At 43.2% G+C, this 19,769-nt stretch overlaps 1 protein-coding gene across 2 annotated transcripts in view; it reads left to right on the forward strand.

Annotated features, from left to right (window-relative positions):
• Positions 1-19,769, forward strand: part of SHISA8 (shisa family member 8) — a 170,731-nt gene that overhangs the window by 103,665 nt on the left and 47,297 nt on the right. For both annotated transcript variants that reach the window (XM_072127056.1, XM_072127055.1), the window contains exon 2: positions 12,683-12,804. In XM_072127056.1, the coding sequence (XP_071983157.1) occupies positions 12,683-12,804 (122 nt within the window). The remainder of the gene's footprint in view (positions 1-12,682; positions 12,805-19,769) is intronic.

Genomic DNA, 19,769 nt, shown 5'->3' on the forward strand with positions numbered 1-19,769 from the left:
CTAAAGGATCTTGGGACTTGTAGTTCCCAGTGGCGGCCATCTTAGTGATAACTCCACCTACTTTAGAGAGGCCATAAATTTTGTAAATCATAAAATCAAACTATTTAATATCCGTTTTGTGACTAATGACATTGAGTATTGTTGTATTCACTTATTTATATCATTGGGGGTTTTTGTGTCAGACGTTCATATTCCCGGAATACCCCTTTAAAGTTGATACTGAAGAAGGAAAAAATCCTGCAAGGCTGATGCTAATTGGTCCAAAGCAGGGAAGAATTCCTTCTTGACCCCTAATATGGCGGTCAGAATAACTCCATGGATCAACAGAAACTACTAACAAAAAGTTTTATTCCCATAAGATGTGATATTCTGTCTCTCCAGAAAGGCATACAGGCCCCTCTTGAACATGTTTAACCCCTTGAGGACGCAGACATTTTACATCTTAAGGCTCAGCCCCATTTTTTGGATTCTGACTTGTGTCTCTTTATATGGTTATAACTTTTGAACACTGCTACTTATCAAAGCAATTCTGAGATTTTTTTTCCCCACATGTTGTTCTTCATTTTAGTGGTAATGTTGGCTGATAAGTTTTGCGTTTATTTTCCAAAAAAAGAAAAAATGATGAATTTTTTTTGAAAAATTTCACTTTTTTGAAAATCGAAATCATTACATTTTCAGGTAGATAGATTTACCACCTAAATAAGTTGCTAAATAACATTTCCCATAGATTTTGATGTCGCGCTGCTTACAAATCGAATAGCAATTTCCTGTTTTTTCAGAATTTACTCTTTTGCGGATAAATATTGTTTTGAATAAAATTTTGCATATTTAGCATCAAAACCCCCTATATAATCAACCAATTTTCAAATATGCACCCCTCAAGCTATCAGAAACAGTTTTAGGAAGATCGTTAACCCCTTGAGATCTTCATAGTAATTGAATCAAAATGGAGGTGAAATTTAGAATGGTCAAATTGTGACGGTTACACATTTCCAAAAAGTTAAAAATAGAAACCCCACCATACAATTTGTTCGGCAATTTCTCACAAGATACCCCCCACATGTGGCCATTACTTGTTTTATGGGTGCACAGCGAGGCGCAGAAGGGAAGGAGCACCCTGCAGCTGCCAGGATTTTAGTTTTCTTGTTGCCTACTTTTGTAGGCTATAAACTTTTCGCTTTTTCGTTATTGGGGCCATGTGATGGCATTTTTTTTGCGGGATGAGATGCTTTTTCCAGTGTTGCCATTTTGGGTTTGGTATCACCTATTATTGAGAATGTAGGAACTCTTTTTTGAGGGCAGGAGTAGAAAGGCATCAATTCTGTACTGGATTTTTGACCTTTTTTTTTTATCGTGTTCACCGTTCAGCCTAATAATCATGTTATCTTTATTCTATGGGTCGATACAATTACGGGGATACCAGGCTTGAAAATAATTTCTCATATTTTACTAAATTTGTCAAATAAAACCGTAATGTGGGGAAAAATCTATCACTTTTGCATTGCCGTCTTCCAAGCGGCATAACATTTTTACTTTTTTGGCAACGGAGCTGGTTGATGGCTTGTTTTTTGCGGGACATGTTGTACTTTGCACCAGTATCATTCTGGAGTACATATGTTTTATTGATCACTTTTAATTGCATTTTTTGTAAGATTGAATAGGTAAAAATGATCATTTTTGGTGGGTTTTCAACAGTTTTTTTTTTAACATTCAGCGTACGGGTTCAATAATGATTTACTTTTATTCTATGGGTTGTTATGGACGCGGTGATACTATATATGTGTTTTTTTTATGATTTAGACATTTTTTGGGTTATATGTCTCTTTATATGTTATGGGGCTTATGGGCATTTTTATTGATTTATTACTTTAAAAAAAATGTTATTCAATAAAAAATACTTTTTCACTTTTTCCACCATGGGACATGAACAAGCAATCATCTGATTGCTTGTTCATGATAATATCCTGCAATACTCATGTATTACAGGGTATTAGCTGTGTCAGACGTGTCACAGACACCATCTTACTAGCAGTTCTTGCAGGCATCTCTGGGGTCCCGATCGGCGCCCCCCGAAAATGGTTAGGGGGGGCGATCGTGGGGGAAAGACCCCCCAGAGGCATGTTACATGCCACGGTCGCGCTGACCACAGCACTTAACGGGTTAAGCACCCGAGATTGGAGCCCACTCCGACAGCGGGTGTTACAATGGGGTGGCGGGTAGTAGTTACAGCCAGCACCCCATGTTTCCCGATGCCGGTTCGGCTCCGATCCAGAGCCGAGCCGGCATCAGCTCAGTGGCGGATATATTCGCCACTGAGCGCTAAGTCCCTGCTCTCCATGTCGGATATAAGGGGTTAAATTATTAGCTATTACAAGGCTGATATTATGTGGCAGAGAATTCCATTGTCTCTCTGCTCTTATATTAAAGAATCTTAGTCTATGACTATGGTAGAACTCTTCTAGGTGATGAGGATGCCCCCTTGTCCTGGTCACACGCCTAGGTATGAAAAGTTCTTTGGAGAGATCTCTGTACTGCCCATTCAGGTATCTGTACTGAGTGGTACAGATGGCAATGAGGTGCCCCTCAGTCGTATATTTACTACGCTAAATAACGCCAAGTTTAGTAATCAATCTTTGTATTCTTTTCCCCCAAATAAGCTTGGTAACTTTCTTCTGCACCCATTCCAATTCTACTATGTCCTTCTCATACACTGGTGCCCAAAATTGTACACAATAATTCATGTGCGGAATGACAAAACTATGTCCTTTATCATGAGAATCTATTCCTCTCTTGATACATTCCATAATTTTATTTGCTTTAGCAGCAGACACCTAGCTCTGATGAATAAAATTGAGTTTACTATACACCAATACCCCAACTCTTTTTCTCCATCAGTTTTACCAAGAAAGTTATCATGTAATACACAATTTAATTTTAAATTGACCCAAGTGTTGACCCATGTTTATCTACATTAAACCTCATCTGCCATTTGTCAGCCCAGGCCTCCAGTTTCCACAAATCCCTCTGCAATGTTACACTATTCTTGTCTGTATTAATTACTTTACAGATATTAGTATAATGTATAAATATTGAAACTCTACTTTGTTAACACTCTATTAGGTAATTAATAAAACTAAATGGTCCCTCTGGCACTCCAATGGTAACGTCAACCCAATCTGACAATGTACCATTAATGACAACCCTCTGTTTTCTATCACTAAGCCATTTGTTTACCCAAATACATATATTTTCCCCTAGTCCCAGCAGTCTCGTTTTATGTACCAATCATTTATGCGGCACTGTATCAATTGCCTTGGAAAAGTACTGAAACACAAAATCCACCACCTCCCCCAAGTCCAGTCAAGAACGTACTTAAGGACGCTGAGCTGATGCCGGCTCAGTTCAAGATCGGAACCGAGCCCGCAATGGGATACATCGGGTGCCAGCAGTAACTAACAGCCAACACACCGTGGCACTGCCTTCCAGTCAGGACATCAGGGCTGTCTGCTTGCAGTGCCTGTAAGATGGTTTCTATGATGTCATCTTAAAGGCACAGTGTAGGCTGACAGAGCCAATACCCTAAAATAATTCAGTATTGCAGGGTATTATCATGAACAAGCAATCAGATGATTGCTTGTTCATGACCCATGGTGGAAGAAATAAAAATTAAAAAAAAAAGTCATTCAATAAAAAATACATTAATAAAAATGCCCATAAGCCCCATAACAAATAAAGAGACATATAATGCACAATAAAGTCTAAATCATAACACAAAACACACATATATAGTATCACCACATCCTTAACAACCCATAGAATAAAAGTAAATAATTATTGAACCCGCATGATGAACACCCCCCCCAAAAAAAAACTGTTAAAAACCTGCCAAAAATTAAATTTTTACTTATTTGATCCCACAAAAAAAATTAAATAAAAAATGATAACACATATGTACTGTTGCATAATACACCATGTCCTGCAAAAAAAAAGACATCATCCAGCTCCGTAGCCAAAAAAGTAAAAATGTTATGCCACACAGAAGACTTTTCCCCACATTAGGGTTTTATTTGGCAAATATAGTAAGACATAAGAAAAAATATTCAAGTGTGGTATCTCCGTAATTGTATTGACCCATAGAATAAAAATAACATGATTATTAGACTATATGGTGAACACAAAAAAAGTAAAAAATCCAGTATAGAATTGATGCCACATTGGGGGAGATCTCTGAATTCGGGAGAAATTGTATAACTAATTTTAAGATGGGTTTTTCTCTTTTTTATCCTTTGGAAATGTGTAAATTTTAGGGCTAAATGAACGTATAACCGACAAAATTTGACCATTCTAAATTTCCCCTCCATTTTGATTCAATTACTATGAAGATCTCAACGGGTTAACAATCTTCCAAAAGTTATTTCTGATAGTTTGAGGGGTGCAGATTTGAAAATGGGTTGGTTATATAGGAGGTTTTTAATGCTAAATATTAAAAATTTCTTTCAAAACTATTTATCCCCAAAATAGTAAATTCTGAAAATACGGAAAACTGATAGTCTATCTTTAAGCCGTGTGACATAAAATAATTTATCCATACATTTCAAAAATTATGAAAATATAAAGTAGACATATGGGAAATGTTATTCAGCAACTTATTTAGGTGGTAAATCTATCTGCCTGAAAATGCGATGATTTTGAAGTTCGAAAAAATTCTTTTTTTTTGTAAATAAACACAAAACCAAATCAGTAGAGATGGGCGAATTTGTTAAAAATTAGTTTCGACCCGATTCGCCGAATTTTGCAAAAAAATTCGATTTGACCCGAATCGAATCAAAACGAATCACGTTAAAAGACAGGCATTTCCTGGCTGCAGAGAGCCTGTAGGGTGTTGTAGAACGTTGTGCCATGCTTAAATATGTATAGGGAGTGTGGTTTGGTCTTCAAACAATGCTGTGTTTTAGTATGACACGCACATGACAGCCGCGGCTCTTAGAATCGCTTCACTCTTCACTTCCATGTGCACTTACATAGGCCAACTTCCCCAAATAAGCGAAGCGGGAACGCAGCGTGACAAGGTAACGTCTGTGCCAGCTGGAAAGGACTGACCTGAGGGCCAAGATCCCACTATAACATCAAAGAGTGCACTCTTTTTTCCACTGAGTGGCACAATGATATAGTGTGTTGGTGGCATCAAAAGCAGCAGCAGCAGGAGCCCGCATAGTGGCACAATGATATAGTGCGTTGGTGGCATCAGTAGCAGCAGCAGGAGCCCGCAGAGTGGCACAATGATAAAGTGTGAAGGTGGCATCAGAATCAGCAAGAACGGCAGAGTGGCACAATGATATAGTGTGTTGGTGGCATCAAAAGCAGAAGCAGCAGGAGCCCGCAGAGTGGCACAATGATAAAGTGTGAAGGTGGCATCAGTAGCAGCAGGAGCCCGCAGAGTGGCACAATTATATAGTGTGAAGGTGGCATCAGTAGCAGCAGGAGCCCACAGAGTGGCACAATGATATAGTGTGAAGGTGGCATAAGAAGCAGCAGGAGGAGCCCACAGAGTGGCACAATGATATAGTGTGTTGGTGGCATCAGAAGCAGCAGGAGCCTGTAGAGTGGCACAATGATATAGTGCCTTGGTGGCATCAGTAGCAGCAGCAGTAGCCCGCAGAGTGACACAATGATACAGTGTGAAGGTGGCATCAGTAGCAGCAGCAACAGGAGGAGGAGCCCACAGAGTGGCACAATGATATAGTGCGTTGGTGGCATCAGTAGCAGCAGGAGCCCGCAGAGTGGCACAATGATATAGTGTGAAGGTGGCATCAGAAGCAGCAGGAGCCTGCAGAGTGGCACAATGATATAGTGTGAAGGTGGCATCAGAAGCAGCAGGAGCCCGCAGAGTGGCACAATGATAGTGTGAAGGTGGCATCAGTAGCAGCAGCAGCAGGAGGAGGAGCCCACAGAGTGGCACAATGATATAGTGCGTTGGTGGCATCAGTAGCAGCAGGAGCCCGCAGAGTGGCACAATGATATAGTGTGAAGGTGGCATCAGAAGCAGCAGGAGCCTGCAGAGTGGCACAATGATATAGTGTGAAGGTGGCATCAGAAGCAGCAGCAGCAGCCCACAGAGTGGCACAATGATAGTGTGAAGGTGGCATCAGTAGCAGCAGGAGGAGCCCACAGAGTGGCACAATGATATAGTGTGTTGGTGGCATCAGAAGCAGCAAGAGCCCGCAGAGTGGCACAATGATATAGTGTGAAGGTGGCATCAGAAGCAGCAGGAGCCTGCAGAGTGGCACAATGATATAGTGTGAAGGTGGCATCAGAAGCAGCAGCAGCAGCAGGAGCCCGCAGAGTGGTACAATGATAGTGTGAAGGTGGCATCAGTAGCAGCAGGAGTAGCCCACAGAGTGGCACAATGATATAGTGTGTTGGTGGCATCAGAAGCAGCAAGAGCCCGCAGAGTGGCACAATGATATAGTGTGAAGGTGGCATCAGAAGCAGCAGGAGCCTGCAGAGTGGCACAATAATATAGTGCGTTGGTGGCATCAGTAGCAGCAGGAGCCCGCAGAGTGGCACAATGATATAGTGTGAAGGTGGCATCAGTAGCAGCAGGAGGAGCCCAGAGTGGCACAATGATATAGTGTGAAGGTGGCATCAAAAGCAGCAGGAGCCTGCAGAGTGGCACAATGATATAGTGCGAAGGTGGCATCAGTAGCAGCAGCAGCCCACAGAGTGGCACAATGATATAGTGTGTTGGTGGCATCAGAAGCAGCAGTAGCCCGCAGAGTGGCACAATGATATAGTGTGAAGGTGGCATCAGAAGCAGCAGGAGCCTGCAGAGTGGCACACAGTGCCTCACAGTGCAATGGGTTTTTGACGCACTTCTATGGTGCGTTTTTCACGTGTGTGACTTGCAAAAGTAGAGCATGCTGAGATTTTAACCACTTTTAAAAAAAGCACATGTGTGGATGAAAAAAAGATGCAAGTCTTAAAAAAATTATTGATTATAATGGATCAAAGTGCAATGCAAGTTCTGCACATCAAAAGCATGTGCAGAAGACACCCGTAAAAAACCCAAGCGTGAAAGGGGACTAATTCAGCAAAAAATCTAAAGGTGAAATGCACATTATATCCATTTTTAAATACCTGCAAAATGGGGTCACTTATTTCCACTGTCCTGGTATTCCAGAGGCTCTTCAAAAGCCTCATAGAGCCTGAAAACAATTCCAGCCAAATCTGCTTCTAAAAGGCAAATAGTGCTCTATTCCTTTTTATTACCGCTGTGTGCCCCTACAACAGTTTAGGGCCATATATACAGTATTGAGAAATTGGGTAACAAACTTTGGTGTGCATGTTCTCATTTAACCTTTTGTGAGTGTGTTTGGGGTTAAATTAAATGGTTATTAAAACATATTGAAATTTAACGGTTAACAAACTTTCTATATCTTTTTTTCTAAATAGTAAAATATGTTCAGTTTTGAAAACCGGTAATTTTTGGGGGGAATTTTAGAAACTTAATCCTTACATAAAACTTTTACAACTGCATTGGTCCCTAAAAAAATGGCTTTTTAAATTTTATTAAAAATGTGGAAAATTGCTGTTCAACTTACAACCCTTCTAAAAACCTAATTAGATAATAAGGATACTTAAAGGACATCTACCACCAGAATGAGGATTGTAAACCAAGCACACTGACCTACTCGTGTGTTCTCCCTCTGGCAGGATCTACTCTTTTTCATACTTTAAAGTTTTATGTAAATGTAAAAAAAAAATTGTATCACTTTGTTCCACAAAGGATCACTTGAATTCTTGTATAATAAACCGCTCTACTTATGTACTGGAGTGCATTGTACTGTGAGTTACTGGCAGACATTCTCTGGCCCTGGAATCCTTCATTGCAGCTGCAGGGCTCTATGTTTGAGTGTGGTCTATAGAGTTAAACATCCAGGATTGGGGCCTCTCCGATTCTAGTGTTAGTTCTGGGCTGAGATAGCACAGCACAGATCTGGCAGCAGATTATTTTTACTTTCCATGGCAATTTTTCTTTCAGTTTCTACTTTTGCTGCCTTTATCTGTTTTTTTGCAGGATTCATTTTTCTCTTTAGAATCCTGTAAACCAAACCCTTCCTTTCTGCACCATTTTCTAAGCCACATCTTTAACTCTCTAATCTCTTGCTGTCTCTTTAGTGACGCTTGTGGCACTGGTAGTATTTCTGAAAACACTAGCTTGGAGGTCCTGGATTTGAGCGTTGTTCTTAAAGACCTTCCATTTCCCACTGACTTTATTATTGGTACCAATGTGGTCCGTGACAGCTGGATCCTCTCCAACCCAGTAATCTGTTCCGCAACATGCTGAACCAGAGCACCTGGAAGAAAACATACTATTCGGCATTCACATTCCTGGTGACAGATAACCCTATCTGTCTTCTTACTTATAGAATCAACATCTGTCTAACCATTACAGCACTCCTATTACCAACCTTCCGACAACAGTTGCTGCCTGCTGTAGTGATGCTGGGTTTGCATCTCTAATGCAGACAGTCCCTGGGTTACATACAAGAAAGGTTCTGTAGGTTTGTTCTCAAGTTGAATTTATATGTAAGTCGGAAATGTATATTTTATAATTGTAACCCCAGACAAATTTTTTTTGTGACAATTGGATTTTAAAAATGTTGGGTTGTCATAAGAACCAGAATTAACAATAAAGCTTAATTGCAGACACATTTAATAACTGTTATAGCTGTTTATTGTAGCCTAAGGTTAAAGTACAGTAAATTAACAATTACCAGAGGTCCGTTTGTAACAAGAGGTCATCTATAAGTCAGGTGTTCTTAAGTAGGGGATCGTTTTTATCAGCCAAACACGCACCTTTCCCTCTATCCCTTTTTCTAACTGTCATCCAGCTACCAGACAGAGTCCTGAGCTGCGAGTCCTCCACCCACCTCATCTTCACTGACCCCAGCCAGAGTCAGCTGTGTCAGATCAAGGCCCTTGCTCCAGGAGCAAAATGTCCCTCAGTGTTGCCAGTTGACTATTTAGAGCCAGGACCTGAGCTTCCAAATCTTAAACTTGCTTGCATGTAGTGCAAACATATTCACACTAAAACTATTCAAGGCATGTATACATTTCTTAAGCCACAGAATTTGTAGCCAGGTCCAGTATTCACTCAAATAGGGATAAACACAGTACAAAACCCTTAGTAACAATTAACACAATTACACGCATACCTCCCAACCGTTCCAGATCCAGCGGGGCAGTCCCGTTTTTCAGGCACTGCCCCGCCGCCCGTCACGGCGAGAGTCATGGCCCGGGACATCTACTCTATTGCCACGTGATCTCCCCTCTCCACACTTTCACTGCCCCATTATCATTATCCTTGCACTCAGTAAAGTCCACACCCATCTCCATTTAGCCAATCCCCTGCCCACACCCACCTCCTCCGCTTAGCCAATCCTCTTTTCCCACTTTACAGTCAGTGCAGTCATGCAGACTCCGCCCAGTACACCTTTATCCTCTCCATTTCCGGGAGTAGAGCTCCGAATGTCACTTGACTACAGCTCACACTGCTTCTTGTTATGTGACTGGCAGCATGCAGCTCAGAGCCGGAGCTATCATTAGTAGACAAACAGCGGGCAGTGTAAGTCTCTACCTGTCTCCTCATGTACCTGCACACTCTACAGGTATTGTCTGAGTCCTGGTTATGTACTTCCCCTGGGCTGGTCACCATTTGTAGTCTGGCTGTATCCCTCCCCTTAGTCTAATTTAGATACTTGCAATCTTATTTACCAGATTCCTGTATACCCTGTGCCCTCTGTACACCTTCTGCCCTCTGTGCCCCCTGCCCTGGATGCCTCCTGCCCATTGTGCCCCCTGCCCTGTATGCCCCCTGCCCTGTATGCCCCCTGCCCTGTATGCCTCCTGCCCTGTATGCCTCCTGCCCTGTACGCCCTCTGTGCCCCCTGCCCTGTACGCCCTCTGTGCCCCCTGCCGTGTTATCGTTCTGCCCTCTGTGCCCCCTGCCCTGTACGCCCTGTGCGCCTTCTGCCCCCTGTGCGCCCTTAGTCCAATTTAGATACTTGCTATCTTCTTTACCAGATTCCTGTATACCCTGTGCCCTCTGTACACCTTCTGCCCTCTGTGCCCCCTGCCCTGTACACCTTCTGCCTCCTGCCCTGTATGCCTCCTACCCTGTATGCCCCCTGCCCTGTATGCCCCCTGCCCTGTGTGCCCCCTGCCCTGTACACCCTCTGTGCCCGCTGCCGTGTTAGCCTTCTGCCCTCTGCCCTGTATGCCTCCTGCCCTGTATGCCTCCTGCCCTCTGTGCCCCCTGCCCTGTACACCCTCTGTGCCCGATGCCGTGTTAGCCTTCTGCCCTGTGTGCCCCCTCAGTCCAATTTAGATACTTGCTATCTTCTTTACCAGATTCCTGTATACCCTGTGCCCTCTGTACACCTTCTGCCCTCTGTGCCCCCTGCCCTGTACACCTTCTGCCTCCTGCCCTGTATGCCTCCTGCCCTGTATGCCTCCTGCCCTGTATGCCTCCTGCCCTCTGTGCCCCCTGCCCTGTACACCCTCTGTGCCCGATGCCGTGTTAGCCTTCTGCCCTCTGTGCCCCCTGCCCTGTGTGCCTTCTGCCCTGTGTGCCCCCTGTGCGCCTTCTGCCCCCTGTGCGCCGTTAGTCCAATTTAGATACTTGCTATCTTCTTTACCAGATTCCTGTATACCCTGTGCCCTCTGTACACCTTCTGCCCTCTGTGCCCCCTGCCCTGTACACCTTCTGCCTCCTGCCCTGTATGCCTCCTACCCTGTATGCCCCCTGCCCTGTATGCCCCCTGCCCTGTACACCCTCTGTGCCCCCTACCGTGTTAGCCTTCTGCCCTCTTTGCCCCCTGCCCTCTGTGCCTTCTGCCGTGTTAGCCTTCTGCCCCTGTGCGCCTTCTGCCCCCTGTGCGCCCTTAGTCCAATTTAGATACTTGCGATCTTCTTTACCAGATTCCTGTATACCCTGTGCCCTCTGTACACCTCTGCCCTCTGTGCCCCCTGCCCGGTATGCCTTCTGCCCTCTGTGCCCCCTGCCCTCTGTGCCCCCTGCCCTGTACGCCCTCTGTGCCCCCTGCCGTGTTAGCCTTCTGCCCTGTGTGCCCTCTGCCCTCTGTGTCATGCGCTCCTTGTGCCTCTATGCTCACTGTGTCCCTTGCCCTCTGTTTATAACACAAATGCCTACAGAGCATGCGCGGAAGCAGGAAGCTAAGATGTACAGCCGCGCATGCGCCATAGGCATTGTGTTATAATTCAGCCGACAGCCGGATGACGTAGGGAAAGGAGATGTGAGCAAGCCGCGGGACTCGCATGTATGTATCCGCCCACCACGACTCGCTAAGCTCTCTATCTGGTTACCAGGCAGAGAATAAATGGTAATTTTTTCCTTTTCTGTGCAGCGATTTTATTAGCTGAAGAAAGCTTGCCCTTATGCTATAAGGGCTCTATGGGAACCTGCCCGCAACTTCATTTTTTCAAACAGCGGTGACAGGTTCCCTTTAAAGACTTACTTTGCTTTTCAATATGTGAAGTGTATCCATATTGTTATACTACCACTTTGAGGAGATAAATAAAAGTGGGGAAAAATGTTAAGTAAAGCTGCTGGAATTTGATGGCGCTATATAAATAAAGATTATTATTGTAAATGGAAGAAAACATTAAAGAGGGGGTTATATGTTGCCGAGTTGCAATAGGGGCTATTATATAGGTCCTTTGGGGGTTGGCCACAGGACAGGTGCATTATAATATGTGTGGGCCGTTAAGGTCAATATTATACTATGTTTGGGGGCGGGCAAGGGGTGGGACAGTGGGTGTGGTTTAGGGAAATGGGAGGGGCTTTTGTCCCTCTTTCTCTAGCCCAAAAGTTTGGAGGTATGTTACATGTCTTTTTCCTAAACTATGTTTTTTCCAACTTTTCAGCAATGATGCACTTTGCAGCACTCTTGCAGTCTCTGTGGATTAGACAACAGTCAAGCAGCAGGTGCAGTAATTAAACATATTGGGGCACATTCACTTCTTAGTGAATGTGCCCCAATATGTTTAATTACTGCACCTTTGTGGTGTACCTGTAACATAGGGCGTGCAACAGACTTTGCATGATGAATCTGTAGGAAACTGCACTAAAAGTCCGCTGACTGTGTATAATGATCTGTGCGCCAGATTCATTATCTGATCTGTGTGCCAGAAATCATGAATCTGGTGCTTCCCTGCATTGGCCCGACAGAGTTCACCAACTTTTTTGTGGTATACCTGTAACATAGGGCGTGCAACAGACTTTGCATGATGAATCTGGCATTCAGTTCGACTGAGAACCGGAACGCCCCTAATTTGTGTTGCATGGTGGCTAGTGCAGCTGTGCAATAAAATAAGACGGTTGCACTGCAGAAAGTTTTCATCAGCCCCAGTCACACACAATAACAATAATCCCAGTAGAATTTATCACAAACTTAGTTTTTTTTCCCCCCAAAACTATGCACTTATCAGCATTGCTGCACTTTGTAGAACTCTTGCAGTCTCTGTGGATTAAAGGGTTAAATACTATAATTATAATAATATCATCTCAAGTGGTAAGTATTTCTTATGTGTAGTTTTGTGAGTCATATTTATATCTTATATTCTGTGTTATTCATTTAATTGCATCTTCTATTTTCAGGACTCTGACAGACTTACTGAAGCAGCCAGCCCAAATTGACCTTTTAAATGATGGGCACAGAGGAAGTGTACAGGTTCAAATAACAGAGGTTATACCAAGAATATCGCCAAGAAACAGCATAGGTAAGATAAATTAACATGTGGTTAAAGTTGTAATTCTATCTAGAACACATTGGGGCAGATTTACAAAGCTTTTTAACAAGTCAGAATATTTCTAGTTGTCCATGGTAACCAATCACAGCTCAGCTTTCATGTTACCAGTGTTCATGAATATTTAAAAGGGGAGCTGTAATTGGTTGCCATGGGCAACTAGAAATAGTCTGACTTTCAGACAGCTTGATAAATCTGCCCCATTGTATCCCAAAGGAAGATAAACGAATGGTACTCACCAAAGAAAGCTATCCCTCATGTTCCTTCTTAATAACGGAAAGTTGCTGATGTACAGGGGAGAAGAGGAGACGCAGTAATAGCAAACATGCTCTCCCCTGTATACCAACAACATGTCCCAGTAAAGAAGGAGCATGAAGATTAGCTATTTTTGGCAAGTACCCTTCTTTTTCCACAAATGCCAATGGCTGGAATTTTTATGGATTTGAAAACCATCATAGCTTCTGAACTAACCCTGTCAGTTATCTCACAGTCACACCTCATGAAAGCAGCCATGTTTTTTTATAAGGATGGCCATTATAAGTGAGTGGTATAAATAAAAAGGTTAGCTACTGATGGAGGGAACAGATAAGGGAGCCTCAGTTGGGCCTACATGAAGGGAGTCTGTTATAAATGGGGGTCAAAATTAAGGGGGCATTATATTTGACACTGCTACAGAAATGGGGGAATTATTCTATATACTCGAGTATAAGCTGAGTTTTCCAGAATTTTTGTGCTGAAAATTCCCTACTCGGGTATATAAAAAAATAATGAGTTGAGTACTCATCTTTCCGACGCCTCTTCTTATCTGTGTCAGTGCCAGCTTGAGGTCAGCAACAGGTCAGTGCGCATGGCCGCCGACACCAGCTCCCTGCATGCTGGCGGCATACACACTATGATGCCAGCCGCTTGGATGGAGGAGCTCTATTGGTATGGAGAATAAAGGTAAACAAGGGGGATAGGAGTGTAGCAGTAATTTAATAAATGGTTGAGGGTGCAAAGGTTTTGAGAAAGAAAAAAAAGGAAAGAAGAAGAGAAAATAAAAGAAGAAGAAAAAAAAGAACATGCTGCACATGTATACATATAGGATCATGAGTTGATAATTGTGGCAGATATAATAAAGTACATAAACACATGAAAAAGCAAAAAAGGCCTAGATTACAGCAACATAAGCAGCGATGGGATCCACATTTGTATGCACTGGTGACGGTTAGTAAAGTGGTGGATTGGGGCCTGGTTGTAATTCTAAGGGCTCATTCACACGGCCATTCATGGGGATGTACATGCGGACGCATATACATCCCCATAAACGGTAATGGTGGCCCGGCGGCAGTACGGTGGGTAAATCCGCTTCAGATGAGAATCACTCAAAGGGACATTCCAGTTTCTTATGAGTATCGACCTGTAAGACATTGCCTCTGAGTTGGCGCTAAGGTTTTTCTGTATGCGTCCTGAATTAGGGATAATGTTTTTCTTTGAATCTTTGAGCATTATGGATTGTTTTTGAAAGGTGTTCTCCACCAGAGCCTGCCACAAGGCAAGATAGATTTTGCTGCCAGGGAATTGCAGGATGCTTTAAAAAGCTGGATCAGGAACAAATTGCTGAGTAGATCAAACACTGGGGTCACAGATACACAGCATTAAACAGAGCAAGCAGAGGGCTGGAGCACCCGGAAAAGACCAAATACTCTAGCAAAGACCAATAGTTCAGGAAACAGATTTATAGCCAATCCCACAGAGAAGATCATGTTACCTCAGGAGGAAGTTGCGGGATAAGACTGCAAAGCTGAGAACCAGCCACCAGAGGGGGTTTAGCAAGCAATCTGCTTACCTGCCACTATTGTGAGTCAGAATGTAGAATCGACAGAAATTAATCTGCATACTTGCCACTAGAGGGAGTCAGAATGCAGAAATTAATTGCAGAATCTTGACAGTGCAGCTGCCTGCTGGAAAAGTAATGACAACTGGGAACTTCCTACTCTGGGACAGCTGCATCTTTAACCCCTTAACACTGAGGCCCTTTTTTGTTTTTGCGTTTCCATTTTTCACTCCCCACCTTCAAAAATCAACACATTTTTTATTTTTCAATGTACAGAGCTGTGTGACGGCTTGTTTTCTGTCTTACAAATTGCACTTCATAGTGCCAGTATTTTATATTCCATGCCATGTACTGGGAAGCGGGAAAATAATTCCAAGTGCAGTAAAATTGGTGAAAAAAGGCATTTGCGCCATTTACTTGTGGGCTTGGATTTTACGGGTTTCACTGTGCGGCCCAAATGACAAGTCTGCTTTATTCTTTGGGTCGGCGTGATCAAGGAAATACCAAATTTGTATAGGTTTTAAGGTTTGCATACATTTACAAAAATTAAAACCTCCTGAACAAAAAAAAAAATATTTTGCCATCTTCTAGAACTAATAACTTTTCATACTTCAGTGTACGGAGCTGTGGGTGGTTTGCAACTTTTGCAACTTTTCAATGCTTCTATTTCTAGGACTTTACGGTCTTGGCAAAAAAGTGCCATTTTCGAATTTGGGCACTATTTTCCGTTACGGGGTTAAATGCTGTGAAAAACCGTTATTATATTTTGATAGATTGGACATTTTGGGACGCTGCGATACCTAACTTGTTTATGATTTTTTTTGTTTATTTATAGTTGTATGACTTCTAGGAAAAGAGGGATTATTTGAATTTTTAGGCGTTTTTTTATATATTTTTTTTTAGCTTTTTAAAAAATTTTTTACTACTTTCTTTTTAGACCCTTTTGGGTACTTTAACCCTAGGTTGTCTGATTAATCCTATCATTTACTGCCATACTACAGTATGGATTTTTCTCTCCATGGACAGGCTTGGTAAAGGTGGCAGTGGCGATTCTGGTGGTGGTAGGGGTGGTGGCATCACATGCTCCATTTGCAGGGAAACTGGCGGCTTTTGGAATTGGAAGGCGGTGGAAAAGCCTTATGTGTTTCCTAGCTTTTTTGATATCTCAGCCACTGTAGCTCAAGCAGATGCCTGGTCATACGTGAAGTGCTCAAATTGTAAATGCTTTGGCCACACTTTATGGACTGTTGGCACAGCATGCAACTGACACGTGTTCTAACTTCCATATTCTGTGTAATAACAAATGCCATGCTGCAGACACCATGTGGGATGGCATTTATTTCTTAGAGCTCAGGCACTGGCAGAAGCAGGCAACAAAGTAGCTACAGTCTAACCACTGTGCCTGGGCCCACTTGGTCCGAAATATCACTGCCTTCAATTCTTGTCGGCTCTAAGACCTTATCAACATCCAACACTTTTTCTGCCACAGAGCCCTCACTGCTCCCCTCCTTCTCAGTCTGCACATTGCAGAAAGTCACAGTCGTTGTTGTTGTGTTGTGTTTTATCATCATAATAGTTCTCCTCCAGTGGTCTACCATCCACACCCTCATCCTCCCATAAAAGTTCTTGGGTATCATAGAACTTAGTGTTTTCTACTGGAGTAGGGGTAAGTGGATGGGCCACAGAATCCCACCTAGGAGAGTAACTTCTCCATGACTTGTGGCTGTAACGGCTGGGCTACTTGGCTCTGCACTTCCAAATGAGAATGAGCGGGGTAAGATAATCCCATGGAAGTTGAGACACTGGGGCACATTTACTTACCCGGTCCAGTCGCGATCCAGCGGCGGGTTCTCCGACGCTGATTCGGGTTCTGCCGGGATTCACTAAGGTCCGTGCGCCGATATTCAACAGGTGTCGCTGCTGCGCCGAGGTCCGCCGAAGTTCACCTGCTTTTTTCTGGTGTATGTGAGTGCTTGATCTTGCGACACAAATGGCTTTTTAAATTCCGCGGTTTTTCCGAATCCTTCGGGTTGTCCAGTGCCCCCCGATTTCTGTCGCACGAAAGTCAGCGCGATTGCGGCAAAAATCGATCGCGTGCGGGAAAAACCCGACAGATTCGCGGCTGCGGACCCTTAGTAAATGTGCCCCACTGTCTGCCATGTAATTCACAAATGCCTCAATTTGGTGTGGCCTGGCACCTACTTTCACCATAGGAACATGTTTGCAGCATCAGCTCCATCACAATAAACAGCAGCAGCATTGTCATTTTCCTCAGTTCCTGCTTTCATAATTTTAACCCCTTAACGCTCTGCGCCGTAGCTCTACGGCGCAGAGGTATAAGGAGTGTATGAAAAGGGCTCACGGGCTGAGTCCTCTTCATATAAAGGTGGGGTTTTTTGCATATTGCAGAAAACCCCCACCGCTAATAACCGTGGTCGGTGCTTGCACCGATCGCGGCTATTAACCCCTCCGTTGCCGCCGGCAAAGTCGCAGGCGGCATTTAAAAGACAGCGGCGCGCGGGCGCCAGCATCTTTGTTATGATCGTGCTGCAAAAATGCCATATATTGCAATACAGAAGTATTGCAGTATATGGTAGAAGCGATCTGACCATCTAGGGTTAATGTACCCTAGATGGTCTAAAAAATAGTGAAAAAAAAAAGAAAAAAAATTAATAAAATATTAAAAATTCAAATCACCCCCCTTTCCCTAGAACTGATATAAAACATAATAAACAGTAAAAATCACAGACACATTAGGTATCGCTGCATCCCAAAATGCCCGATCTTTCAAAATATAAAAACTGTTACGGCCGGCGGTGACCTCCGAGACGGGAAATGGCGCCCAAATGTCCGAAATGCGACTTTTACACCTTTTTACATGACATAAAAATGGAATAAAAAATGATCAATGTGTCGCACAGACCTCGAAGAGTGAAAGTCGTAAAAACTGAGCCCACAAGATTGTGACGCACTTTTTTTTTTCAATTTTTCCACATTTGGAATTTTTTTTCAGCTTCGCAGTACACGGCATGTTAAAATAGATAACATTACGGGAAAGAAAAATTTGTTACGCACAAAATAAGCCCTCACACAGGTCTGTACACGTAAAAATGAAAAAGTTATGGATTTTTGAAGGTGGAGAGGGAGAAATGAGCGAAAAAACCCTGCGGCCTTAAGGGGTTAAAAGACCAGCAGTTCCTTTAAGACTTAAGTAGAACCACAAAATGTTCATTGACAGGGCCTTCAAGATATAGGAAGCACTGTAAAGAATTCACTGACAATGGGGCATATTTATCATACGCTGGCGCTCGTGTGCCAGCGTATGATAGCCCCACCGCTGCATATTCAAAGCGGGATACATCAAAAAGGCTTCCGCCTCTCGATGTATCGGGGCGGGAGGCTGCTAAACGTTTATCCTACGCCAGCCAGGGCCTGGCATAGAAAAAAACACAGCCCGCGACTTTTCACATACGAAAAGTCGCCGGTGGCATCAAGTGTGCAGGCGCCGGGCGGCCGCACCATTCACACCCCACTGGCGTGAAGGTGGCGGATTGGGGAAATAATCGCAAGTGCTAGCAATAAGGTCGCAGAGGTCCTGATAAATATGTCCCAATGCCTTTAATATATACGTGGTATTGCACGTATAAAAATATAGGTGGCAATGCATTGTATTTACTTACAAGGCCTTTAACCCCTTAACCACTAAGCCACTTTTCAACTTCCTGACACGGCCCATTTTTTCAAATCATCCCTGTGTTATAACTTTGGAACGCTTTAACATATCAAAGTGATTTTGAAATTGTTTTCTCGTAACACTTTGTACTTCATGTTAGTTGAAAAACTTTGGTGGCATGTGTTGCGTTTATTTATGAAAAAAACTGATATTTGGTGAAAATTTGGAAAGTCTTGATTTTTGAAATTGAAAATGTTCTACTTTTTCCATACGTAGTCATAACAGCAAAAAAACTTGATAACCAACATTAACCAAATGTCTGCTTTATGTCTCCTTGGTTTTTTATGCATTCTCTATGCCTAGACGAAGGCCCTGGTGACCGACGTAGAAACCTGTATGGGTGATCACTAATGAATTAAGTGTCCCATCGGTATGGAGCACCTCATTTAAGATGGGGCCCACGTAGCTCTGCAGTCGATGCAGGACTCCCTCCTACAACAATTTATGTACCAAGATACCACATAATTAGGCCCCTTCTACACTCACGAGTGTGATGCGATGAACTCGCATCACACTCTCAACGCGTGCTGCTTGGATTGCAAGGCCACACTGTACATCCTTTATATCGTATATACCCCTTACACTACAACTTACCATACTGTACCACCCACATTTATCATATATACCCCTTAGACCTCAACTGACCACACTGTGTCCCCACATATATACCCGTCATATCTCAACTGATCACACTGCGCCCCCATATATATCATATATACCCCTCACACCACAACTGACCACACTGTACTTACTTTATATCGTATATATACCCCTTATACCACAACTCACCATACTGTGACCCCCCACATTTATCATATATACCCCTGACACCACAACTGACCACACTGTGTCCCCACATATATACCCCTCACACCTCATCTGACCACACTGTGTCCACACATATATCATATGAACCCCTGACACCACAACTGACCACACTGTGCCACACTGTGCCCCCACATATATACCCCTCGCACCACGACTGACCACACTGTACTTACTTCATATATCGTACATATCCTACATATATATATTGTACATACCCCTCACACCCCATCTGACCACAATGTGCACCCACCTATGTACATATATATACACCTTATGCCTCAACTGACCTTACTGTGTCACCACATATATCATATATACCCCTGAGACAACAACTGACCTCAATGTGCCCCCACATATATATCCCTTACTGACCACACAGTACTCCCTTCAAACATCATATATACCACTCACACCACAACAGACCACACTGTACCCCCCACATATATCATATATACCCCTCACACCATAACTGACCTCAATGTGCCTTCCATATATATTATATATACCTGTCACACCACAACTGGCTACACTGTTCATCCACATATATCATATATACCCCTC

This window comes from Engystomops pustulosus, chromosome 10, assembly GCF_040894005.1.
Source record: "Engystomops pustulosus chromosome 10, aEngPut4.maternal, whole genome shotgun sequence".
Lineage (NCBI taxonomy): Eukaryota > Metazoa > Chordata > Amphibia > Anura > Leptodactylidae > Engystomops > Engystomops pustulosus.